At 37.5% G+C, this 26,702-nt stretch overlaps 2 protein-coding genes across 4 annotated transcripts; one reads left to right on the forward strand and one right to left on the reverse strand.

The window, feature by feature from the left end:
• Window positions 1-1,180: 1,180 nt before the first annotated feature.
• Window positions 1,181-8,584, reverse strand: LOC127800763 (probable alkaline/neutral invertase D). Of its 3 annotated transcripts, XM_052335563.1 has the most exons (6): window positions 8,403-8,584; window positions 7,163-7,584; window positions 6,446-6,877; window positions 3,409-3,967; window positions 2,006-2,059; window positions 1,546-1,685 (listed from the first exon to the last, which is right to left on the reverse strand). In XM_052335563.1, exons 2-5 carry the CDS (start codon window positions 7,553-7,555, stop codon window positions 2,040-2,042), a joined length of 1,404 nt encoding a protein of 467 aa, XP_052191523.1. In that variant the 5' UTR covers window positions 7,556-7,584; window positions 8,403-8,584; the 3' UTR covers window positions 1,546-1,685; window positions 2,006-2,039. The 3 variants fall into 3 exon arrangements, with proteins under 3 accessions (XP_052191521.1, XP_052191522.1, XP_052191523.1); XM_052335561.1 differs by lacking the exon at window positions 2,006-2,059 and having other exon boundaries at window positions 1,181-1,685; window positions 8,403-8,578; XM_052335562.1 differs by lacking the exon at window positions 2,006-2,059 and having other exon boundaries at window positions 1,181-1,685; window positions 7,163-7,587; window positions 8,403-8,578.
• Window positions 8,585-11,677: 3,093 nt separating this feature from the next.
• LOC127800764 (protein disulfide-isomerase 5-2) lies at window positions 11,678-24,753 on the forward strand. The gene is made up of 5 exons (XM_052335565.1): window positions 11,678-12,025; window positions 21,765-21,868; window positions 22,132-22,502; window positions 23,369-23,676; window positions 24,227-24,753. Exons 1-5 carry the CDS (start codon window positions 11,819-11,821, stop codon window positions 24,542-24,544), a joined length of 1,308 nt encoding a protein of 435 aa, XP_052191525.1. The 5' UTR covers window positions 11,678-11,818; the 3' UTR covers window positions 24,545-24,753.
• The last annotated feature ends 1,949 nt before the right edge of the window (window positions 24,754-26,702 follow it).

Genomic DNA, 26,702 nt, shown 5'->3' on the forward strand with positions numbered 1-26,702 from the left:
TTTTTATTTTATTGTTGATTTGGTTATTAATAATAAGGGAAGGGAATTGATCCATTGGTTCAACGGCCAATAGAATTAATAGTCAGAGAATGAATTATACTGAATTGGTCAAAATGGTATTGGGGAATTAGGTTATCGGCACTTGGGTTTGGAGAGAATCAATGAATAATGCAAGTGGGGTTCAATTCATGAGGCCGGGAGAGGATGGATGGGCCCACCAGCTGCCAGGTGGGACCCACCAGAGTTGCAGGCGCCCCACTCGTGGGGTCTTCCCTGCAGCCCAGCCTGCCAACTTAACCAGACAGAGATACACCCAATCATAATACATACATAAATATAGTTGGGCAGAATGACATGCTAAAACAAAACCCTAATTTGTATACAACCCAATAATTGACTTAATAATAAAAGTTTATAATCTCTTCTTCATAATTAGAATTTTAAGGCTTTTTACATAAATTTTTATACTTACTAGTAAATTTAATTTATGTGTTATTTTACGCAATCAATCATATGTTTTTGATGATTACAAAAGTGTCCAATAACTTGAAAAAAAAAAAATTGATACAAAAAGAGGTATGAAATAAGAAAATGTGCAACAACGAGAATTTCTACTGGTTAAGATTTGGACAGCCAGACGGGGGATATAAAGGTGGCCAACTATTATGAGGATGAAGGTAGAAGTGGGACTTGGAGAGGACAAGCAATAGGACAATTAAAATGAGAGTGCAGCTCTGACAGCTCAACTCAGAGCATCTATTGCTATTGCCAGCCAATGCCGCTGCAACCAATTCAACAGCTCACCAGTCGTCCCACCCCCTCTTCCATTATTTCTTTATAATTTCTTCTCCTTTTCTTTCTTTCTTTTCCTCTTGTCTTCTTCCATGTTTTCAAACCTGAAACATGCTAAGGAAATAAACATGAATCTCGCCTCTCTGATTTGTTTCCTTTTTACACATAAAGTTGAGCCATTATGTGTTCATTTCCTTTATTTTAGTTTTAATATCTAAACAGTGACTTGTCAAGTAGAAGGAAAAGAATTAACTCTTCTCAAGAGATGAAACGGGAAGGGCTGCATATGCTGAATAAACTTCAAAGCAGTAAAATATATGTATTTCTTGGAAACAAAAGGGAAGCATCTACACTTCATTGGCAGAATGATTTTCAAGAGCAAAGCGCGGATTAGAATGTATCTCTTATTTAAGAGGAAGAAAAAGCTACTCCAGCCAATGTGAATGTACACAAAACCAAAGTTTGAATTGAACATAAAACATAAATTGCCAAAAGAATACCTTTTTTTTTTTTTCCTTTTATAGATAATTAGTACTCTTGCCTTGTGTTTACATCTACCCATTCATGCTACTTTTTTCCTTCCTTGCTTCAGCGTTTTCAGACAGTCCAGGAGTGGGATCTTCTAATCACATGCTTCATTTGCCGGTCCTCTTCTAGGGAGATCATTCCCAAGTGTGATGGATCCTCCAACATCATCTTCGCCACCAAATATCCGGCCACTGACCATGTCTGGTATTTCCTCGCTTGTTTACCGATAAATCTCCCAAGTTTTCCATCGTAATATTCTGGCCATGTGTCTTTCAGAAGACGGGTTTCAGCCAGATCAATTGCTCGTCTCGCAATCTGGGGTCTTCCAGTCTTGATACTAGCAGCCGTCAACAACCACAATAGCACTGCATTAAGACACAAGGCAGACATGAAAGATTAACAGAGAAACATAGTAACATTAAATGAAGAGCTTTCTACAACATAGTCTGGAACAAGTAATAACACTTCGTTAATGTCTCAGCCTAGCATCCAGGAAATATTGAATGGGGGTACTGGTTAACATAAAAAAGCCTTTGATGCAATAAACTAGAAGAATCGATACAACATACAATAACCCAAGTATTTCTCAAAGGACATCTTTATATATTTACATCATTTCACGGATAAAAGAAATCCCAACAGCAGTAAAAATTGCCACTATTTCCTTCTGTTCTTTTTTCTTCACCTTATTGAGCATATCAGCATTACTCTTGTTTGATTTAGGAAATATATACAACACCTGCAATAAAGCCAAATCAGAAACTACTTTCCTCATCACAAATCAGAAACTGTTTCCTCATCGCCTTTCAAGGAACAAACCCCTTGATAACAAGCCCTATTGATCCTGTGATCACTACGAAGTTTATTGTAACTCAAACAATTTGGCCCTAAATCCCAGGACCAGTACCGTGAATGGAGCAGAACTTCTTGCAAGATCTACACTGTAATGAACTTGTGATAATCTACTACAACGCTAATGCAGTGTTCGTCAAAATCATTTCATTATTCCTATCTCAGAAATAGGCAATAAATGAGAGCAATGGACACAAAATCAAATTTTTTGTTTTACAATAAGAAAAGCCAAAGAAAATAAAAATCTTCCAGAAAGGATAAAGACAATAAATCAACTCCAATATCTTGGCCGACAGCCAGTTGTGAATCTGTGCAAAAGAGCCAAGAAAGCCTGAGTCCCCAGACATAGTGGACCATATGTCTTTGTCAATTATTTATACTCAGAAAAATTAAACATACAAATAAAAAAATAAAAATAAAAGGCATAAACTTGATTAATTACACTGATGGAATTATCCTACAATATATATATATTTTTTGTTTTTTTAACCTACGCAAGGCTGGCCCACATTGGACCCACCCAGCCTCCTAGATATCTGCAACAACCTGCATGCCACAGGTAACAGGCAAGCTCAGTTTTTATTATACCACAGTTAATAAAATTAAGCTAACAGTTATGGCTTTTCCTTGCAGTGGGTTTTAGGGAAAAAAGCAATCTAGACAAATGAAAGATGCTGCTGATATCCATCCAGTAAATATAGGAGTAACTAAAGCCTTCTTGTGAACAACCAATGGACATATTAAGCCCCTACCTGAAGGGCATCCCTAGTACACAAGGCTCCCCGTTTTGTGGGGAGGTCAAGGAAGGGTTGTTTTGTATGCAACCCTACCCTTGCTGTGCAAAGAGGTTGTTTCCACAACTCAACATGTGACCTAAAAGTCATAATTCATAAAGGAGCAACTTGTCCATTGCTACCAAGGCCCACCCTCTTTTTTGTCCTTCCCTATATGTACAAATTGACATATATAGAACTAATTAGTGAGAGTTCTGCATTAGCTTTTCCCTATATTAGTTTTGCCTACTTGAGATGGTTCAGATTGCAATAATGATATGCACAAGTTTACCAGCTAAAATTTAACCTTCACCCTATCTAAGTTATGGGTCCAACTGAACTCCAGCATCTACACTGGTGCACAACAATATATCAAGCCTTTAATGCTGTTAACAAATAACAATCAAATGGCAGAAATAATAGCACTAAACCATATAGAATAACAAGAGAACTGTAGTAGAACCTGGCCAAGACCCTCCATTGTGGTAACTCCACCTGGTATTCTTTGGATCACAACCTGTTACAATTCGCCATTCATGACTTTCAATTGCAGGATAACATATCTTCAAGGGCATTTCTCCAACCAGCTCCTCCCAACGTGCTTCAATGAGGTCCATAATAGCAGCAGATTGCTCAGGAGTAGCCAAAGAAGATAATATAGCAATACAGTTTCCTAAAGCAAACCACCGAAAATCCATCCTTGCAGGGCTGACATTGCCAATAAAGTAGCCACCTCGTGTGGGCATAAAATCAAACACCCAGTCTGGGATTGAATCAGGAATAACGTTGAACTTATTTACTGCAGTGTGTGAATACTCCTCTGTTTTATAGCGATATATGTCATTTAGCTGTTGGAAGTCAAGCCAGAAATAATTCCGCATGTGATAACTCAAGGCATGCAAGCGCTTCATTATTCTTTCCACAAACTCTTTCCCCTCTTGATCATGTTTTAGCATTGACAATGCACATCTCAATGCCATAAAGAAAAGTGCTTGAATCTCAATGGGATAACCATAAATACCCTGTAAATGAATACATCCAACTAAGATGTGCAAATTCTGGAGCACTAGGTAAAGCTCTTAAAGTTAAGAGATTCAGCACTTATAAATGAAAGAAACAAATGAAAATAAGTGTGGTTTCATTAATTTTCCCTTTGTTGAACAGTAAAAGTGAACTACGTTCCAGAAAGCTATTCAAGTATTATGTTTCTAGTTTAACAAATTTACACTTGTAACTTTGTTCTGCTAAGATCTTCGATTGCAATTTCCTCTTTTTCCACCCATCTCAATCTCAACTGTGAACAGAGGGGATGGGCCATTAGTGTGACTTTATTTTGGAAAACTGAGGGGTTGTGCCTGTAATCCTTCTCCATGGTTTTCAATCTGCTGAAACTGAAAGAGATTTCCCTCCCAATAGTTTGAAGTGATGAGGATAGTTTCAACCAAAATGCTTTTATTCCTTGTATTTTTTTAAATGGGATTCTTTCTGAACAGGACCCTCTTCCTTTCCACCATCACTATCTCCACCACAGGCTAACATCATCTCCCTCTTGACCCTCCAAATCTTATCTACCCTTCCCTAATTTAACCCTCTACCAACCATAACCAACCCCTTGATTTGTCACCTCCGTTAGTTTGTCTCTCTTCCACAATTTAACCACTGGCACCAACAGTAACCAACTGCTCTGTGTGCCACATCTCTTCATTTACTTAACTTCTATTGTATCTACCATACCAAAAACACATCATGCAAGGTGAGGTCATTTCAGCCAAAAAATAACCAACCCCTTGATCAAACCAAATCACACATCATCGGTTATAAAAAGAAACAATACATCTTTACTGCAGCTACAATACAGAGTACCAACATATTTAAAGACCAAAGACAATGTCACCTGCAAAATTATCAACATCTATGAAGACTCCTACATTTCCATATTCCAGCAGCAATGCTAACAACAACAACAACAATCATAAGCTTTAATCCCTCTAGGTGGCAACCATATGAATTCTAGACCTCCATATTGATGTGTCAATTAAATTCAAGAAAGGAAGTGTCTCAGAGCTCAAATTTCTTATCCCATGGCTAAACATTCAGTCTTGAACCCAAGGCAGCCCAGCCAGGGTTTAATGGTGTGCTGATGGAGGCGAGCAGAAAACAAGGAGAAGAGGATTGGTGGTCAGTTATTCTTAGAGGGTGTGCTTGGCTTAGCTTATCTTTTTATATAAGGGAGGTTATAAGCTCCTTATCAGCTTTTAATTTTTTTTTTTATACCTGTTTGGATAACATGGAAGGACTTATAAGCACTTCCAACAGCTTTTTTCAAAAGTTGATATCCCCTAACTTTTTTATGGAGAGCTTATAAGCTATCTCAAAAAAGCTCTTGCTGACCAAGTAAAAGACCAAAATGCCCTGCCAAATAAGCTTTAGAGCTTAAAGCTCCTAAATTGAAGCTAATCTAAACGCCCTCTTATTGTGCTTGGAAACAACAGAAGCACACTCTTCAACAAACTTTACGAAGTTTAAGCAATGAAGATGGTTTTTGATCAAAAATATTTTCTTGAAATAACTCCAAAATTTAGGAGATGTTTTGGCATTGGGGCCATAGCATACAAATCATAAATAACAAAGAGAGCTCATTCCTCCATATCATAAATCATCAACTCTGCACACTACATGTAGAACATGGTAGTGCCTCCAAACATAACAGTACATAATATAGGGAACAATCAGAACGCAGGAGGGAATTTTCTTGGTCTGTTTGGATAATAAATTAAAGCATTTATTCTAAACCAAATACGAATAACAATAAGCTAAGATCTTTCATGTAAAAGCCAGTTGTAGTTCCATGGTCAAGGTAATATTTTTAGAACTCCTTCCACTTTATTTCAACCCAACTCTAGACCAAAGTCTAGTAAATTTAGGTAAGATATTACTTTTACTCAACAAAGGCAACCTAACATTGAGTTCCTTTTCTTTCTTTTAGTCCAAACACACGTCTAAATGAAACCCAAACATAAGCGTTCCTTAGTAAGCCAATATAAAGAATGATTCATAACAAGCATTCTGAGCCATATGAACTTCAGGTTTGGAAGAGCTAAGCACTGCATACTTTTTAATTTAGACTTTTAAAAACATAGTGAATGCATAATTTTATCCAGAATCCATATGCAAAATGATGTGACTGCTCGTGGTATATTTGTTGAAAACCAAACACTCATAAGTCTAATGCACATCTTCAAAACCACTAAAATTATGTGGTATGGTTTGTTCTAATATATACATCGTAAAGATGATATTTTCCTTCAAACAAGACCACAACAAAACAAATGCTCTGTACTAAAAACTATTGTAATTGCCCATGAGTCATAGACAGGTCTTGGAAGGGTGAAAGACCGCTAACATTTTACTGTGTTAGTCTTTGAAGAGATAAGCATCATGAGCATATTAGTTGGAACGTATAGGAAATTTAATAAAATATTGAAATCAGGGTATCTTACCATTCTCCGATCAATCATTGAGCAACCATCGGCACACAGCAATGTTGGAAATGTATCGAATCCCTCTGACAGACACAGGGCCAGTATAAGTCTCATTCCTTTCTGACAATCTGGAGTTTCAGCCAAGGATAAATCTCCAGTAGCCTTTGTATAAGCACGCAGCAGAATGATCCACCAGAATCCAGAGTCAACCGGTGCAACTCTTCCAATTGCACTCTCACCAAAATCTGCTACTATAGTATCTGTTTTGCGATCTGGGTCATGAAGAACTTTGAAACTGGCTGGCATTGCCCCTTCCCCAAGCTTGAATCTATCTACTCTCTTTTCCCACCCTTGAAGCAGTAAGGTCTTTAGTAGAAAGTTCTTGACAATATCAGCCTCACCATTAATTAGAAAAGCCAGAGCACTAGGTACAAAATCTCGAACAAAAACCTACATGACAGACAAAAGTCAGACAAAATTATGCAAACTGCGATGTTGAGATCAACTGATTTTAACATCCATTGGACTCAGGTCTAGGTTGAACCTTATAGACCCAAAACAGAGCTCAATGCCAATACCAGTAACAAGATCTTCAAAATGTTAATCAGTTCAAAGTACTTTCACAAAACTTCAACTTCAGTTAGTAAGTTTTACTTCGCAAATCATGCACATACGTTACAATACCAACATATTCAAAACAGAACGAATTTTAAAGTGTTTGCTTTGGCCTTTTACCTGATCATAATTAAGGACCTCCTCTGAAGCATGGTCACATGCGGCAAGTGTGCCCACTGGCTGGCCCCGGAAGTACACCAAAGATCGGCGAAGAGCTTCCCATGCATCAGCAACCATAGGGTGAGGTTCAAAGGAGTTCCTAGCTGAGGAAGCTGGTGTATCAAATCCAGAACGTCCTGAGCGTGCTCCAGGCGAGTATGAGGGCTCATAGGAATCAAGCCCTCTAGCTAAGGAAATGGTCAACTCGCTAAGTGACCTTTCGTCAAACGATCTCTGCCTCTCTATGTTGAGCCTAGGCTTTTCGAGAAGCTTTGAGATATCATAATCGTCCATGTCAGAGATGGAGCAATGAGAAGCCACATTTCTGAGCCCGTGCCCCTTGGTACCATCCATAATCCTAACCTCTTCAAGTCGAAGATATTCTGCTGGCAAGGGGAGAGACACATTATTCAGAGGACAGGATATATACAAGGATACCTCGGAGTTAAACATTCAATGAAATCACACAAACATGAAACAGGGACATCAATATGATAAGGCCTGACCTAACAGTTGATCTTGTCCATCAACGGAAGAAAAACAAATGAAAGGAAGGAAATCTTATAAACACCAAATTACCAAGACGAAAAGGAAACCAAAAAAAAACGTTTCTTATATGTACGTCAACAACAGCACAAAATCAGGGAAAACAGAAAGAACATTACATACAATTAATTGCGGTTAATTTTCAAGATAAAATTATTCTCATCCAGTCATAATTGTAAATATAGAAGAATTAAGAAAACAAAATTTTGATTTGCCCATTCATTCAACATGATAAAAGAGCAAATAATTATCAAAACGTTCCTTCTTCACTGCCCCGAAAATCGGACTTGTTCATTTGTGTGTTTCTTAAGTTGTCAAAAAGAAACGTCATGAAGTTGTTTTAATCCAGCAATAAGAAAAATATTGAAAAAGGTCACATCACGTATTTATAACAAGAGGATAACGACATTGTTACGTGCTCCCGAAAATCTCATCATTCACAGGGGAAAACCCGAGATCCGTTAGAAAGCACTCCACAATTACAAAAGCCAAAAGAACTCGTCAAATCAACCGTGAAAACAGATCATCAATGGCCTTCAATGAATAAAAAAAGGATCAAGCAGGCAAGTTTGCAGCAAATAGGCTAGATCTACAGGTTTCTGACGAAAACGAGACTAGGAAACTCATAAGCTAAGAGGAGATCGAGAGGGAAGACCTTGGAGAGGTCAAGCAGCGGAGGATGAGACGTTCCGGCTCGATGAACGGTCGGAAGGCCACGGCGAGTCCGCCGGTGAGCGGTCGGCGAGCGAACGGAAGAGAGGGGAGAGAGAAGGAAAGGAGAAAAAAAGAGCATGTCCGCGAGAGGATGTATATATATAGCCACAGGGAGAGAGAGAGAGAGAGAGAGAGAGAGAGAGAGAGAGAGAAGATTGGAATGGACCGTCCCTATTTTTAGTTTCCTAATCAAACACATCCGAACCTTAACCGGTCGCATAGAGAGAGAGGGAGAAATTTTCCACTGTAGCATGTAAAAATTCAGGGAATCATCTCAGATGAGATCTTGAATTTACCACCACACGGTGAGACATAGAATCCCTGGAAAATGTCGTCTTTTCCTGGAAAAATATTGACTGAGATTCCAATCAAAACAATTCCCATTTTATTAAATGTCATTTATATAACTATAAATTATTATAGTTATAATTTTCATGTTTTACTATTTTTTAATTTATTAGAATGATTGTCTTTGCATGATTCTTAATGTTCGTATCATCGATTATATCAAGAGAGATAAATTATAAGTGTGAAATTTTATCTTATTGCGCAAGGCAGATATCAAACTCACGATCTATCGAATTGACACCGATATATCATTTGTTCAATCACTCAATTTACATCTTAGGAATATCTTTTTAATTTATTTTTTGATATAATGGTAAGGGTTGAATTTATTAAAAAAGCATTAGAGTTTAGAGCTTCATATTTAATAATTGTTAGAGAAAACAGGAATCGAAGTTCAGAACTTCATATTTACTAATTTAATAAAAGTAGTCATTTTCTTTGTAATGTTATAATGATGAAAAAAAATGGATACTGACCTTATTATTCAATGTAATTCTAAAATTAGGAAGGATATTGACCTAATTTATATATGTATATATATTAAACTGGAGATTCTCTAAACATAAAATATTTTCATTTTTGAAGGGTTAAAGTGTATTTAGTTACTTATTGAAGTTTAAAAATTAAAATTATGAAAAGAAACAAAGAAATGGTAAAAGAGCTGTTCAAATGGCCTTGTCTTACTCAACCACACTCCACGTTATTGCACACGAAATATTATAACATACATCCATGGAGTTGTTGGTAAACTCATTAATTGCAATTGGTTCTTACCTTTTACATAAATTAATTATAAAAAAAATGTCACATTCTTTATCATAGGTGACCTGAATAAATTTACGATGATGGGGTCAAATCATTCTTGGCTAGTGGCGGGGTGGCGTGGCGTGGCGCTGGGCTGGTGAAGTTGGCAGCTTTTCTTGGCAACTGGCTGTGCCATTAATTTCTTGAAGTTATCTCACTAATCACAAAAAATTAATATATTTTGTTATGGATTTTTGGGCTTAAAATATTTGTTCGTATTGTATTTTTGTAGAATATAAGTTACGCTCGTGCGTATTTTTATTAAAGTTTAAATTTAATCATACACCACCTTGAAAACTATATTCACATTTTTTACCTTAAAAAGTTTGTACTATATATTAACATATAAGGGAACACCACCTTTTACATCCGTACGAGGCCAATAAGATAAGGATTTACAGCTGTGGAAGGGCGGTAAGAGTGGACCATATGCGTGCGGCATTTAAGTAATAACATTATTGCTATTATTATGGTTCTCCTAACCAAGTTGTTGGCTTGTTTGGAACACGTGATGATTTAAAAATAGCCCGTTGCCCCCTTCACAACGTGCTCCCGTTCAACGTTCGCTTTTAACGCTGGAAGAAGAAGAAGAAAAAATGGTAGGTGAGCGTTGTGGCCTCGCCCGTTCCCACGCCCGCTGCTGCTGCCTGCCTTGTCTGACCTCAGACATCAACTTGCTTCTTATTGGCAACACGTGCTCTGCTCTCTCCTAATTCTCTCTATATTTCTTTTCAAATCTTAAAAAATTATTATTATTCCTAATTTAGCTTTCACTTGAATTCGAGTAGAGCAGTATAATTTTGAATAATTAATATTTAAATATCTCTCTCTTCCTCAAAGTGTAACTCAAATATATGACCAGGGAAGGAAGGGTATTATATTTGGAATAATATTATATTATTATTAAATTATAATTATGATAATATGACATCACCATTGACTTAGAGGAGCGGTTGACGCTTCCATTACTGGGATACCATTATCATGGTAGCAATATGAAGTAATAGACCCCCAATGGTGTGGATGAGTTGGTAAAGAAATAATATGCTGAGATGTTGTTTTTTAGACTCTTAAATTTTGTGTTCGACTTTTGATCAAGATATACTTCAGTAAGTAATGAGCGACCATGAAAAATAAAAAATATTTGTTATTTTCATATTTACAGTTGTATTATGGGTCGAAACTTGTCTGCTGAATTATCTAATTTACCTCTTTTATTGAAATTATGGAACCGAATAATAGGAACATTCATGATAATACGTTAACCAAAATATGAACTAATAGTTAAAAAAAAAAAAAAAGGTGCGACTTTTGAATAGAAACTCTACCCATTTGAATAGAAATAATAAATAATAAATATTATTTATATGATTGATTTGCATTAGTAAATTCATTATTTATTTATATCCTTCTTACTCATTCGCGTGGAGAAGACACGTAGGAGACCAGGTGGAGGTCTTATCCATCCATCCATGATGGGAGCCAAAATTTTCAAGTTTGGAAGCATGTTCATCAAGTCCAAAGAGAGAGATTAGGGAAAATTAGAAATTTGTGGAAAGCTACTTTTGCCCTAACCACGAGGACTCGAGTCTTTTTCTTGGGGAGTCATATGCCATACGCAACATGCCACATTCAGCATACATTGGGGGAGACAAACTATCAATCAACATATATAAAATGAAAAATATAATAATAAGGTGGTAGATATTTTGGTGTCCATCTCCATCACGCCTCATGTTATTCTTAATCTATTAAAATATTTAGACTCTGAAATTAAAATTTATGAAAAATGAGACTTATGATAAAAAAAATATAAAATAGGTTTTAAAAATCAAATGAAAATTTGTTTTTAATTACTATAAACACCTTTTCCTTTTTTTTTTTCCGGGAATAATGGCTCTATCCATCGTCATCCTTGTCGGGTCAAGTAATATTTGGACCTGCTTATTGGGTCCACTCCAATCCTTAGGCCCAATTCAATTCTTCGAAGAGTAGGGCCCATCATGAATGGACGGGGCCCAAATAGAAATCCAGAAGGGAATCACTAATCAGACTCGGACTGAAGAAACCAAGGCGACGATATGAAGAAGCGTGTTTGTGAACAGCAATTGAAAGGGTTCAAAGGATTTCTTTCCGCAAGCAAATTGTGTTAGAGATCCATCAAGAGAAAATCAAATTCAAGTCTGAGATCATAACTGCGCAGATATGCGTCCTCTCATACTTTCTGCACTCTCGATCTCACTCTCTCTCCTTCGCTTGATCTCTTCTTCTTCTTCGAGCCAATTCACCATCGATGGGAAGGTGTTGGAGCTCAACGAGTCCAATTTCGACGCCGCCATTGCTGCCTTTGACTACATCTTCGTCGACTTCTACGCTCCTTGGTGTGGCCACTGCAAGCGCCTTTCCCCCGAGGTCTTCACTCTCTCTCTCTCTCTCTCTCTCTCTAGAAATCTATTCGTTTTGTCATTTGTGATGTGTATGAGTTTGTTGTCCTCAAATCCATCCCCCGCTTTTCCTGAACTTCACTCTGTCTATGCGTATTTATCTATCGAACGAGTAAAAAAGTTAGGGCTGGAAATGGGTGAAAAAAGAGTTCTCGATTCTGAAAGCAATCAATATGAAGAAGCTTGAGGCACAAACACTGTACTGCTCTTGATCCATTTTGTATTTTTTTTTTTCATTTATATATGCCTATATTTGGAACTGTGAACGTTAATCTAATTGGAAGTAGCGATTAAAGCTTAGACTGATTTTGTATTGCGCATGGGGCGAAGTTCTGTAATTGCCTCTATTCTTATATGGGTTTATATACATAGCTGGACATAACAAATTAGGAAAAGAATAAATAAGGAACAATTTACACGAGAATATTTCAAAATATGCTAAGGATATTGTCACGTTAGCAGGCTGTTAAGCCTTACGTAATAGGCTGTTAGGCCTTGTTAAATAAGCCACGTTTTTTGGCATAGCTGGAGGAATTTTCCAGCATGTCCTATGGCAAGTTGTAAAGCCAAGTGGGCAAGGGATAACCGTTTTTGGCGCCTAAACTAGGCTATAGATCAGCAGTATAAATACCTCAGATCTACGCTTAGACCCACTTGTTGAATGAAATTGGAAATCAGTTTCCCTCTCATTTCTGAATTCTCTCTCACTCTCTCTTTTCTCTCATCTCTCCCCCTAATTTCCCAATTCCCTCTTTCTCAATTCTTCTCAGCAATTGAGAATCCTAATTGTCAGATCGGGAATCTGACAGATATTTCTAATTGTTTCAGCAACCCCAGTTTCAGGAGGCTAAGAAATTAGTTAACTTGAGTTTGTGCATTAATTTTCTAAAGCACCGAGTGAATGAACTTCAGTGAAAAGATGAGCAATTTGATCTTGTAAGCTCGTAGAAACGATTTGAATACCCCCATGAACAGTGTGTTGACAAACGGAATGACAATAATTCTTAATTTGCTTGATGCATTCATCAAACACATAATTGTGGTCAATTTAAATGACACTTCTGTTGTTGCAGTGCAAAACTGTGGCAAAAGACCATGGAACTTCCATATCTATAACAACCAACATAGCTGGAGAAATCCAAACATAGTATCAGCAATAGTGTGGTACTTGGCTTTAGTGCTGAATCTAGAAGTAATAGTTTGCTTGTTGTTGTGCCAGAAAATAAGAAAATTGCCCTGAAAAAACAGTGCCTTGCAGTAAAGTGTTTATCAATGGGGTCACTAGTCCAATTGTCATCTGAACCTGAGATTAAGAGAGGGTTGAGCAGGAAAGTGAAGATCATGAAATAAAATTCCTTTTACATAGCAAAGGATACATAAAACTATAACAAAATGAGTTATGTGAAATATAAATTAACTGATATCATAAATCACAAAGTTAGATTAAACTAGGGGACTATGAGATAACTTAGACTCCCTACCATCTGGCGATAAAATTAAAAAGTATGATTATCAAGGGGCTTACCATATATTTGAGTAAATTTGACATTAATCTTAATAATTGTGGGAGCAACTTTACTATTAGATAGACCAACTTGAGGTAAAAGATTCGTAATGTATTGCCTTGAGAAAGATAAAAAATTGTATCACCTACAGAAATCTCTAAGACAAGAAAATAATATAGAGATCCAAATCTTTTATTTCAAAATAACAATGAAACTAGTGTTCCAGGTCTGTAATATCTTGAGAAGCACTCCTAGTTATAATCGTGTCATCAACATCAAACAAAAGAAGAATATGATGTTGAGATGTCCTCTAAACAAAGAGAGCATGATCGTAATTCATAGGTACCAAATTAAAAACTAGTTCTATTAATAGTGGAGTTGTATTTGAAGGATTTGGCTACAAGCTGCACCTTGTACTACACCACTAACCATCCAATTGAGTTGTAATTTTTGAAATCTTTTTACAACCAACAATACACGTGCTAAGAGACAGATCAACCAAGTACCAGGTTTGAGTCTTTTTCAAAACCCATATTTCATTTACTATAGTTTGTTATAAAAAAAAGGTCAATATTGGCCTCTCGATAAGATTATGTTCATATAATAAAACAATAGCAAAGTGATATTAGTAATTTTGAAGATGGAAGTGAAATACTAACTCTAGCAGAGTGGTGTAAATGGAAGGACGTAGAAGGAATACTAGAAAAAATAGAAGATACCTTAAATTGTAAGACAAAATCATCAAATGAAGCATATACTTCAAGAGAAGGTATGAGATGACCAGTCGAGTCTATATCTAAATCACAAGAGAGTACCAAAAAGATAGAGCATCATCAGCAAATTAATCAATGTGGGTAGTTTGTGACTAAGGATGATTGTGAGGAACTTGATATGGAGTTGGAACACTACCATCTACCATCTTTGTCTGCCTTCTTTGTATGCTACAAGTACACAGTACAAGAGGAGCACATTTGAGTTTGACATTCATTTAGAAAGGAGACTGCACTATTCCTTCGTTCTATTAGGTCCTCCATGACAAAGGTAAGAGTGGGCTCTCATGGAACATTCTGTGGATTCCTAGGATGGCCTTCTCTGTTTGGATAGTTTCTCTTTCTTTGATTATTACTTCTGATAATCTGAGAGTAGGATGATATGTGAATTTGCTGACCATTTCAGGTTGCATTATATAGCGGCTGAGGATGTTTGGAGCCTTTTGTTCTTTATTTTTGGTGCACAATGAGATGTGCAGCTACTGTTTTGGATGTCCTTTCATGTGGGGCTGTGCTTGTTCTAGTAGGAAGTTGAAACACACTTGGGGGACCATATTCCTTTTTGTGTCACATGGCTCATATGGCTAGAGCATTGCCATGGAGGCTTCAAGGGTATTGAGAGATAGAGGCAGATTTACAGTATCAAGGGAACATTCTCAGTTCCCTATTTTTATGGATGAGGGAAAACTTTCGCCTCTCCTTTGATTTCTTTTCACCTTTTTTTTTTTGGGGGGGGGGGGGGGGATGTTCACTAGTAAGTACCTTCTATAGGTTTTTCAATGTATAACAAACTTCTTTTGTGATGCCTTGCTAAATATATTGATTTACTCAAACAAAACATTTAGATTTTCTTTTTTTTAACTGGAGATTAGATTAACTCTTTCACCATACAAATGGCTTTGATGTTCCTAATGTAATGGCAAATATGGAAAATGAATTATTTGCCTTTGATAAAAAAAAAATATGGAAAATGAATTACTCTCATCATTATCATCATCAAGTACACCGTATTCTAGCCAGGTTTTTTGTTTTGTAAATTATTCTAACCAAGTTAGGGTCAGTGGCACAGCATTCATAATATCAATTGGCTTCTAAAAGTCAAAAAACAAAAACAATGTGGCAACAAAATTTTATGTCAGATGCTCTTCTTGACACAACCCTCCAGTGAAGGAATGATGAGATAAAGTTGATAAAGTTCCAACATCATCTTCGTGTGGAAAATGATGGTTATTGTTAAGTTATAAGGTTTTATTTAGGGTTAATTTTATGTTAGAGCCCGTGGCCCATTGTATTTTGTATATATATATATATATAGGTGTATAGTCTATGAGTTTAATTAATGAAATATACACATTAAAAGTTAGGGTTTTCTTCCTAGGCTTCACATGGTATCAGAGCCAAAATATAAACCATACAAACCCTAGCCGCTGCCGCCCACATCACCGACGACCACTGTCGGTTACGTCGCCACTGATCGCCGCAGCCTGTTGTGCCACCACCGTCGCTGCCCACTGCGTTCCCGCCGCTTGCGCTACTGGTTTGCAGCAGGTCTTCATAGTTCGACCACCGATCACACACACAACCACCGCCGTTGCGTTCGTCGGCCTCCAATATGTTGACTCCCGGAGGCCCATCGCCGTTGTCCCCACCACTCGTCGCCTCTCTCGCACTGTTCACGGAGACGTTTTTGCTCCGATCTCTCTCTCAAGTGCTCCGATCGCAACGCCATCTTCACCATTATACTCGCCTCCTTCAGTCTATCCCAGTTCCGGTGGTTTCGTTGCCATTCGCCGTTGCTGGTCACCAGCATCCATTTGCCGTCACTTTAGCACGCCTCCACACTTCATTCTCTGTTCTGGATCATCCAACCTTTCCTTTTGGCTTATTTAACCCCTTTTGTTTCAAATTTGTTGATCTTGTAGGGCTCCCTTTTATCCAACATGGCTGGTACCAATAAATCTGGCTCATTCTTTGGTATTCTATCTCCCTTTGCATCCATTGCTATTGAGAAGTTGATGGGCAGTTCCAATTATATCTCTTGGTTCAAGGCGGTTGAACTATGGTGTATGGGTCAAGGTTTACCGGATCATCTAATTACCAATGTAATACCCTAGGAGCTCAGAGAAGGGTAATATATATTGAAGATAGGTAAAGAAGGAAATAACACCAGCTGGATACCTTTTGCGCTGAATGTAGATAAGGAACTCTCAGGTTAAGCGTGCTTGAGCTGGGGAAGCTCAAGGATGGGTGACCCCCTGGGAAGTTCGCGTAGGCCCATCAGGGTAAGTTGTCCCGGTCTTTCCTATCGCTCGATGCGGGATGTTACATGTGGTATCAGAGCCGACCCTTGGAGAAGGCGGTCCAATGAGGGCGAGGAGTGGCGCCGAGGCGCGAGTGCCTGATCAAGGAGCAGCTTCTGACAGGCTTCTAGGATGACAGCCTCCAAAGGGGAGAAGATTTGGGACCAGTTGTAAAGTCGCATGACGAGGACGTCATGTGCTAAGGGGGGGAGAATGTAATACCCCAGGAGGCCAGAGAAGGGTAGTATATATTGAGGATAAGTAAGGAAGGAAATAACACCAGTTGGATACATTTTGGGCTGAATGTAGGCAAAGAACTCTCGGGTTAAGCATGCTTTACCTGGGAAAGCTCAAGGATGGGTGACCCCCTGGGAAGTTCGCGTAGACCCATCAGGATAAGTTGTCCCGGTCCTTCCCATCGCTCGATGTGGGATGTTACAACCAAGGCCGAGAATGTAACCAAAAATAAAACTGCGAATTATGGGCTTAGGCCAAGGCGCTATACACTAATGACATTCAACGTCTGTATTCAGTGGTGTCTAATCTGTTCAGTTTACGACAACAAGGTTTGACTCTTCTTGATTTTCTTGGTCGGATGGCCTCTATTAAAGCTAAATTTAACTTCTTGTTACCTGCTGGTAAGACTGCTGCAGAGGATCTAGCTCAACGGGATAAGTTCTTCATAGTGTGTACTCTTGTTGCCATTAGTCCTGAGCTCGCTCCTGTTCATAATCAAATTCTTGCTAGTCCTGCTGTACCTACTATAGATGAAGTGTATTCTCGTCTTCTTCGAATCTCATCTGTTCCCACAGTACCTCCCTCTTCTGCGGGTAATTATTCAATTATGGCTTCACAAGTTCAGAGTAGTGGTGAATAAGGAAGCGATCGTGGTAATCGGGACAAACGCCCCAAGTGTAACTACTGTCACAAATGGGGGCATACTAAGGAATAGTGTTATAAGTTGCATGGCCACCCTCCTCGTGTCAATGTTGCTCATGCTGATGGTTCTCGATCTGAGTCCTTTGATTGTCATCCACCGCAATCTGTCCTTCTCACTGGGGCTGACTATGATGAGTATCTCAAGTATAAGATATCCCAGCAATCCTCATCCACAGTTACTTTTATCGCCCACTTTGGTGGTTCCACTGCCTGTCTCGCTCAGTCATCCTCTTTAGGACCATCAGTCCTGGACTCAGGTGTTTCTAACCATATCTCTGGTAATCCACATTTGTTCTCTCATTTTACTAATTCTATTTCTTTACCTTCTGTAACATTAGCCAATGGGTCCAAAGCGGTTGTTAAAAGTTGTTGGCACTGCCAAACCCTTACCTTCTCTGCCTTTAGATTTTGTTCTTCATCTTCCTCATTGTCCCTTTAATCTTGTCTCTATTAGTAAACTTACGCGTAACTTAAATTGTTCTATCACCTTTGATGATCATTCTGTTACTATCCAGGATCGCGGTACGAGACAGATGATTGGCATCGAATGTAAGTCACAGGGTCTCTATCATCTCAATCTTCTTGCATCTCCTATTGCTTGCTCAGTGACTGAGTCTCCTGCTCTTCTCCACAATCATTTGGGACATCCTAGTTTGGTTAAGTTTCAAAAGATGGCCCCCAGCTTGTCTAGTTTGTCGTCTTTTCATTGTGAGTCTTGTCAACTTGGAAAACAGTCTCGCACTTCTTCTCCAAAGCGTGTCAATAATCGAGTGTTATTCCCGTTTGCTTCAGTTCATTCCGATGTCTGGGGTCCTAGTTGTGTTGTGTCTGTTTTGGGTTTTCAATATTTTGTAACGTTTATCGACGATTATTCTCGTTGCACATGGTTATATTTAATGAATAATCGTTCTGAGTTATTCTCAATTTTTGAATTCTTTTATGTTGAAATCAAAATGCAATTTCATACCTCTGTCCAAGTATTGCGCAGTGACAATGCCCCTGAGTATTTTTCTATTCCTTTACTACCTTTATGTCTTCTCAGGAGATCTTGCATTAGTCATCTTGTGTATATACACCATAGCAGAATGGGGTTGCTGAGCGTAAAAATAGACATTTAATTGAAATTGTTTGCACTCATCTTCTACATCATCATGTCATTTTTCGCTTTTGGGCTAAAGCTGTCCTTGCTGCTTGCTATCTCATTAACAGGATGCCCTCCTCGATTCTTTAGTACTAGATTTCTCACTCTCTCTTGTTTCCTGATCAATCATTATATATTCTTTCTCCCCGTGTCTTTGGTTGCACCTGCTTTATCCATAACCTGTCTCCCAATCAAGATAAATTGTTTGCTCGGTCCATCAAGCGCATTTTTCTTGGTTACTCTCGTTTTCAGAAGGGTTATCGGTGTTATTCTCCTGACACCCGCCGCTATTTTCTTTCGGCGGATGTTACCTTCTTTGAGTCGTCTCATTTCTTCTATTCACCTCATTTCGAGTGTCAACCCATTTCTGAGACCATCCCTCTTCCCGTGAGTCCTCCTGCTCTTATTCTCCCTGTTTCTTCTTCTACCCCATTGCAGGTTTATCATTGGCGTCATCAGCCTCGGTCTCCTTCCAGTGGAGATCTTGTTCTTGCGCCTTCTCCCGTGTCTCCTACTACTTCAGCAACTCCTGTTGCCTCACATCCTGCTCCAGTCTCTCCACCTGCTGCAGTCCTACCTTCTGAGGATCTGCTTCCTATTGCCCTTCGGAAAGGTACCCGTTCTTCTCGCAATCCTCACCCCATTTATAATTTTCTTAGCTATCACCGTCTCTTGTCTCCTTTTTGTGCTTTTGTGTCTTCCTTATCCTCTGTTTCAGTACCTAAGACTGTTAGCGAGGCACTTTCTGATCCGGTGTGGCGACAAGTAATGGTGGATGAGATGACTGTTTTCCATTCCAATGGTACTTGGGATTTGGTTCCTTTATCCCAGGGAAATCTCTTGTCGGTTGTCGGTGGATCTATACTGTCAAAGTGGGTTCTGATGGGCAAGTTGATCGCCTTAAGGCCTGTTTGGTTGCCAAAGGGTATACTTAGGTTAGTCTTGATTATGGTAACATTCCCCTGTTGCTAAGATGTTCTTTGTGCGTTTGTTTCTCTCTATAGCAGTTATGCGCCACTGGCCGTTGTATTAAGAATGCCTTCTTACATGATGAGATTCAAGGGGAGATTTATATGTTACAACCTCATGGGTTTGTTGCTAAGGAGTTTGGGTTGGTTTGTAAACTCCGTCGCTCACTATATGGGTTGAAGCAGTCTCCTCGAGCTTGGTTTAGTTACTTCAGTACTGTCATTCAAGACTTTAGTATGACTCGTAGTGAGTCTGATCATTCGGTTTTTTATAAACACATATCATAAAGGAGGTGTATATACTTGGTTGTCTATATGGATGATATTGTTATTACAGGTGATGATCAGGATGGTATTGTTCAATTGAAGAAACATCTTTTCCATCATTTTTAGACTAAGGACTTGGGGTTACTTAAAAACTTTCTTGGCATAGAAATTGCTCAGTCCAATTCTGGTGTTGTTATCTCTTAACGAAAATATGTGTTAGACATTCTGAAAGAAACTGGGATGCTTGATTGTAAACCTATAGATTCTCCTATGGACCCTAATGTAAAGCTCTTACCAGGACAGGGGAGCCTCTTGCTGATCCTGGGAGATATCGCAAATTAGTCGGAAAACTTAATTATCTCACTATCACTCGCCCAGACATTTCTTTTTCAGTCAGTGTTGTCAATCAGTTTTTACAGTCTCCTTGTGATAGCCATTAGAATGCGATAGTCCGGATTCTTAGGTATATTAAAGGAGCTCCAGGTAGAGGACTATTGTATGAGGACAGAGGTCATACTCAAGTAGTCGGATATTCTGATACTAATTGGGTAGGTTCTACTTCAGGATATTGTGTTCTGGTTGGAGGAAACCTATTATCTTGGAAAAGTAAGAAATAGGAGGTTGTTGCTAGGTTGAGTGCAAAAGCAGAATATCGTGCTATGGCCTTAGTAACGTGTGAATTTATCTAGTTAAAACAATTGCTTCAAGAGCTCAAGTTTGGGGAGATATCACATATGAGATTAATTTGCGACTATCAAGTTGCATTACATATTGCTTCCAATCCAGTCTTTCATGAGAGGACCAAACATATCGAGATAGATCGTCACTTCATCCGAAAGAAGATTTTATCTGATTGTATTATCACAGATTTTGTTAATTCTAATGACCAGTTAGCAGATGTCTTCACTAAGTCTCTCAATGGTCTTCGAATCGAGTATATTTGTAGCAAACTTGGTGCATATGATATATATGCTCCAGCTTGAGGGAGAGTGTTGAGTTATAAGGTTATATTTAGGGTTAATCTTATGTTAAGAGCCCGTGGCCCATTGTATTTTGTATATATATAGGTGTATAGTCTATGAGTTTAATTAATGGAATATACACATTAAAAGCTAGGGTTTTCTTCCTAAGCTTCATAGTTATGTTCATATAATTGATATTGTGAAATCAAAAGGTATATCAAGGAGATACCACTCATGAATAATTCTAATTATTCAATATGTTAACTGTTTATCTTTGGAAAGAATAGATAACTTCAAAGTTGGGGAGGCAGTTGCTCTAAGGGAGAACTGTGAATACCTCCTTTGAATAATTTGAAATATGACAGCAACAGGCATATTGCATTGTAGATGATCATGTTGAGGACTAGTTTGCTGTTTGTCAAGCTATTGAACACAACTGTAATTTGCAAGGATAGAAAATCAAACAAAATATAGTGACATCCTAAATTTGACTGATCAGCTGATCTTGTGGATTTTGTTAGTGGTATCACAAAATGCAATTCTCACTGGCAGGTTGATTGCATATTTCAAATGTTGCTTTATTGGACTATTACCTCATCCTTAGATGTATAATATATTTCAGTTTAACTGAAAGCCACTTAAGTTTTGAGGATACTGTAGTAATTTTAGTTTATTAATTCCTATCTGCTGTTCCAAAAAAAAAAAAAAAAAAAGAGAAGAAAAACAAAAACAAAAAATGAGTTTCCTATTTTCAGAGTGCTCTCAATTCTTTACACGATATTTTTTATTTCTCATTTGTATATCAAATGCCATTTTTCAGCTAGAAGAATAACCAGGCTAATTTTTGCATTGCAGTTGGACAAAGCTGCTCCTATTCTTGCTGGACTAAAGGAGCCCATAGTAATTGCAAAAGTAAATGCCGACAAGTTTACCCGTCTTGCTAAAAAATATGAAATCGAGTATGCTGCTACAGCCTTGCTTTTCTGTTCCAACTCTAATAATCAGCTGAAATTATCTGATGTCTAGACAATGGAATTTCATCTTCATAAACAAGACATTTATTAGGGTGCTGCTTTTGGACAAAACTGCTTGCAATGAATTCACATAAAAAATTACTAAACACAATCTGTGACTGCAGTTTGCATGGAAGTATCACTTGTAAATACTAATGCTTAGTTGCTGAAAATTCCTTGTTATGCTGAAAGTTTAACTTGTAATGCAGTGGGTTTCCTACCTTAAAGATATTTATTCATGGAGTTCCAACAGAGTACTATGGCCCAAGGAAGGCAGATCAACTTGTTCGCTACTTGAGGAAATTTGCTGCTCCTAATGTTGCCATTCTCAATTCTGACGCTGATATAAGTGACTTTGTTGAAGCAGCTGGAACCGATTTTCCTATTTTTGTGGGCTTTGGTTTAGATGAATCTGTGATATCAAATTTGGCTATCAAGTACAAGAAAAAAGCTTGGTTTTCAGTGGCAAAAGATTTTTCAGAGGACGTTATGGTGCTATATGATTTTGATAAAGTTCCTGCTCTGGCATCCCTTAATCCAAAGTACAATGAACAGAGCATCTTTTATGGCCCCTTTGAAGGTTTGTTTCATACTTTGATTACTGCACAAAATTAAAAGGTTGGAAATAGAAGTTCTTTTTAACTCTCTCAGTTTACATAATGACATTTCCATACTTGTGCTCTGGAAACATGGTTTCAGGATTATGGAGTCAAAACTTTTTTAGGAGAATTAGTAGACGTCATACACTTTAATTTAGAGACCACCCATAGGCTTTAATTTCTGTTGTCTAATCCTTTTGGTGCAATGGTAATGCTTGGGCTGCCAAGTCTGATGACATGTTTCCAGTTTGATAGCAACCACTTTGTGTGCAAATGATGCCAAAGGAGGTTTTGTTTATAATCTCTCTCCCAACACTCTTATGAAAAAAAAAAAAAACAAAAACAAAAGAACAAATAAGGAAAAAAAGGAAGGAAAACCAGGTATGAGCTTGATGCTTTAACTCTTATGACAAAGTGCAGCAAGGCATAATGGTTATATGGCAGTGATATATGATCTCTTTGAATGGGTGAACATGTGAAATCTGGAGAAGTCTGATGTCAAAGAGGAGCTACATTAGGTGTATTCCTGCACCTCCCTCAGTTTGGACCAGCACCTAAAGTTATTATCTTTTTAAGGTTTCAGTGAATGCTGTTCAGAATTTGCAGCACACTCCTCAATCCTTTTCATTCATCTTCACTTAAGAATTAGCATAAGCTCCTAAACTTCAGTTTTGCACTTGATGAATTTCTTTGTTTTAACTTGGAAATCAGAATTCCTTGTAATTTGCATAGATATTACCATCATTCCAACTAATTAATGTTGAAGTGATTTTAATCAAAATTTGCTAATTATTATAGTTCTGACCATGACATTGATATGACCTTCCCCTGTTCTTAACACACGCAGATAAATTCTTGGAGGATTTTATAAAGCAGAATTTGTTCCCTCTGGTTGTGCCCATAAATTACGAGACACTGAAGTTATTGAAAGATGATAAAAGAAAAATTGTGCTGACAATTATGGAGGATGAAGCAGACGAAAAATCAAAGGAGTTAATCAAGCTATTGAAAGCTGCTGCCTCTGCTAACCGTGATTTAATGTTTGGTTCTGTTGGGCTCAAGCAGTGGGAAGAATTTGCCCAATCCTTTGAGGTTACAAAACATACCAAATTGCCAAAAATGGTTGTTTGGGATGGAAATGAGGAGTACTTTTCGGTAAGTTAAAACGTTTTCTCTGTTTCATTATGAAATCAGCTGTCATTCTTACTCTAATGTTATGAGTAGCAGTTATCTGCAATTCTTTTTGTAGATATTTAGAAGTTGCATTGGATACTAATGACTTGAGCAATTTGTAGCAGTAGGCAAAATGTGATTTATCATTAATATGCCCTACTGATAACAGCTTATGCTTCATTTACTTTTGCCATAGAAGGTGCTTAGAATATGCAGACGACCTCTCTTTAATTTGTCTAAAATATTCATGCTGCTGGTAAACACTGCTTGGCATTAACTTACTTGGGATCGGGTTGGTTTTTTGCTTGGCAATGCCCATGAAACTTTACTAGAGAATATGTACTAGTAGCAAGCATTTTTGGGAGTTCTCAGCTGATCTTTTAATGTGTGTTTGATTGCTATTTGTGTTCTCTTTTTAAGTGGCAATTCTTGTTGAACGTGATATTTCTTCTTTCTTCTTTAGTAGAAACTATAAATTTTACAATGCACATTCACTCTCAAAGACCAACAAGAACACTGGTTTCCATGACAGGTTATTGGGTCAGAAAGCGTTGCGGAGCAGGATCAGGGATCCCAAATCACAAGATTTCTGGAAGGGTACAGAGACGGAAGCGTGATACAGAAACAAATTAGTGGACTATCATTTATGGGTTATATTAAGTCGTTGCTCGGGATCAGAACTGCTTACATATTGATTTTTGTGGTAGCGGTTATCATGCTGATCCAAACCATTGGCAAAGAGGAACCTCTCAGGGTTGGGACAAGGGACCCGGCTGATCATCCAAGCAGCAGCTCTGCTGTTGCGGCTGAGGCTCATCGGCCGGCAGACAAGGAAGACAAGGAAGATTAAGCTCGGACCCTGTTGGATTCCTATTCATAAAACCAATGCTTTTAGAATCAACAGCGTCCAGGGAATGATACATAGATCAGCGTGACTGTTGGCTTTCCATTTTGCTAACATTGTGTTTCCTTAATGTTACATGTGTGTCCAAAGTGAAGCAGAGTTGAATTCCCATTTTGTTTGTTTCTTCTTATGTTAACCTAAATCATTTTTGAAAATTTGAGCAAATTTCACACACCACCTCTAAGTAGGAATGGCAACAAATTGCCTATTTCCCCGTTTGCATGTCTATATTTAATAAATATTCACAATATGTTACATATATTTCAAATATGATTTTTTTTTAAACTTAATTCACTTTTAAACGGATAATTAGGGTTTATTTTAATAGATATTCAAATAAACTATATGTTTATGACTTAAAATGTGAATTTTGCATAATCATTTTAAATTTAAGTGAGTCTTATTTACTCATTTATGACTCATCGCCATTCCTAGCCCTTATATTTGATTGAATTGAATCAATTATTCTTATATTTTTAAAAATATCATTAACCTCTTTGAGATTAACTCTTATGTAACACGGGTTTTACTCTCTTTTAAGTGATAATAATTAATTTTATTAAAATACTTAAAATGCTTTTCTTTCTCTCCATTTCTTTTAAAATAAAAAATAATTAAATTATTGTCAAAATTTACTAATGCCATTTTTCATCAATGAACATGAGAGAGAAAGGGAGAGACAAAGGGAGAAAAATCTAAATATTTGAAGAATTGTTTGAATAGGCTTCTTTAACCCAAAAGTTTTGATTTTGAATAACTATTTTGAAACCCTTTTTCTAAAAGGTTCCAAAAATCAAGATTTTTAGCTTCTCAACAATGATTCCGATAAAGGGATAGAATTACCATTAGATGTCGTTTCTATCCCTCTATCTCCATCTACACCACTAACATATACTATTATTCGGTTTTTATCACTAGCATATTGCTCAATTATTATCGTTAGAACTCTCTATTAGACAACAGTGGAGTTTCTTTCTATTGCCTTGATATAACCCATTGCCAATGGATTCTATCGCTTTGATATAACCCATTACCAACCGATGAATCCTCAATTGGCAATGACTGAGAGAATGGAGAGAGAATAGATATGAGGGTAGGGATAGAAGAGAGAAAGGGAGTAGAGAAGAAATGTTTTTAAATATATAAAAAAAATAATAATTTTATTTGATATATTAATGAAGAGGGAGATATATACTTTCTGAAATACAGGGATATTGATGCAATTTAGTCAAACCAAAAGAGTGCTATGTGAAATTTAGTCTTGAAAAATTTTAAGTAAGAATGATTATGGATTGGAAATGAATGAGGTGCATGTGCGCATAGAGTCTTACTTGTCTATGAAGTATTAGATATCCATCACTTATTTGTACCAAATCAATTTAAATTTAAATAATTTATTTATCTACTTCAAATCAATTTCTCAATCAAATTACGAGTTTTTTAAATAAAGGTTACTGAAAGATGATTTTTTATTTGATTGAAGTTTGATCCTACCAACAAACTAGTTAGCAAGAGTAAGTGTGGACTTAGTAGCCAAGCGCCAATCTTGACTTTGATAGGCCGTTTGAGCCTAATCTTGTATGCATACGACATAAATATTATGTTAAACAAATATACGGGACTAGAGCCTTAATACTCTTAATACTTGTGTGGATATTTATGTTAAACCTATCACATCCAATAGGTTCAGGTTAATACTCCCCTCAAATAGACATTGTCAAATACTACTCATTAGATGGGGTAAAATTTCCATCCCGGTTCTGAGAGTTGGTACCCCAAAGCATTTGATTATCTCGAGAAGACACAAACCACCCAACAAGAAGACAAAAAGCCCGGAGCAGCAAAGGGCAAGGAGATGATTGTGAAAGAATTTACAAGGCATTTTGGCATTGATGACAAGTGGTGATTACAGATCCTGTATTCGACCACATGGCTGGACTGGAAGATCTTTCATTTCACACTCTCTACAGTGTTGAACTTACTCACTGTATCATTGCAAGACCAAACCACATACTCTGCTGTGTTGAACTTACTCGCTGTCTCATTGCAAGACCAAACCTTCTTGAGTGTGTTCTGCTGAGAGCTAGAGCTAGTCTTTTAACTA

Source organism: Diospyros lotus, chromosome 4, assembly GCF_014633365.1.
Source record: "Diospyros lotus cultivar Yz01 chromosome 4, ASM1463336v1, whole genome shotgun sequence".
NCBI lineage: Eukaryota > Viridiplantae > Streptophyta > Magnoliopsida > Ericales > Ebenaceae > Diospyros > Diospyros lotus.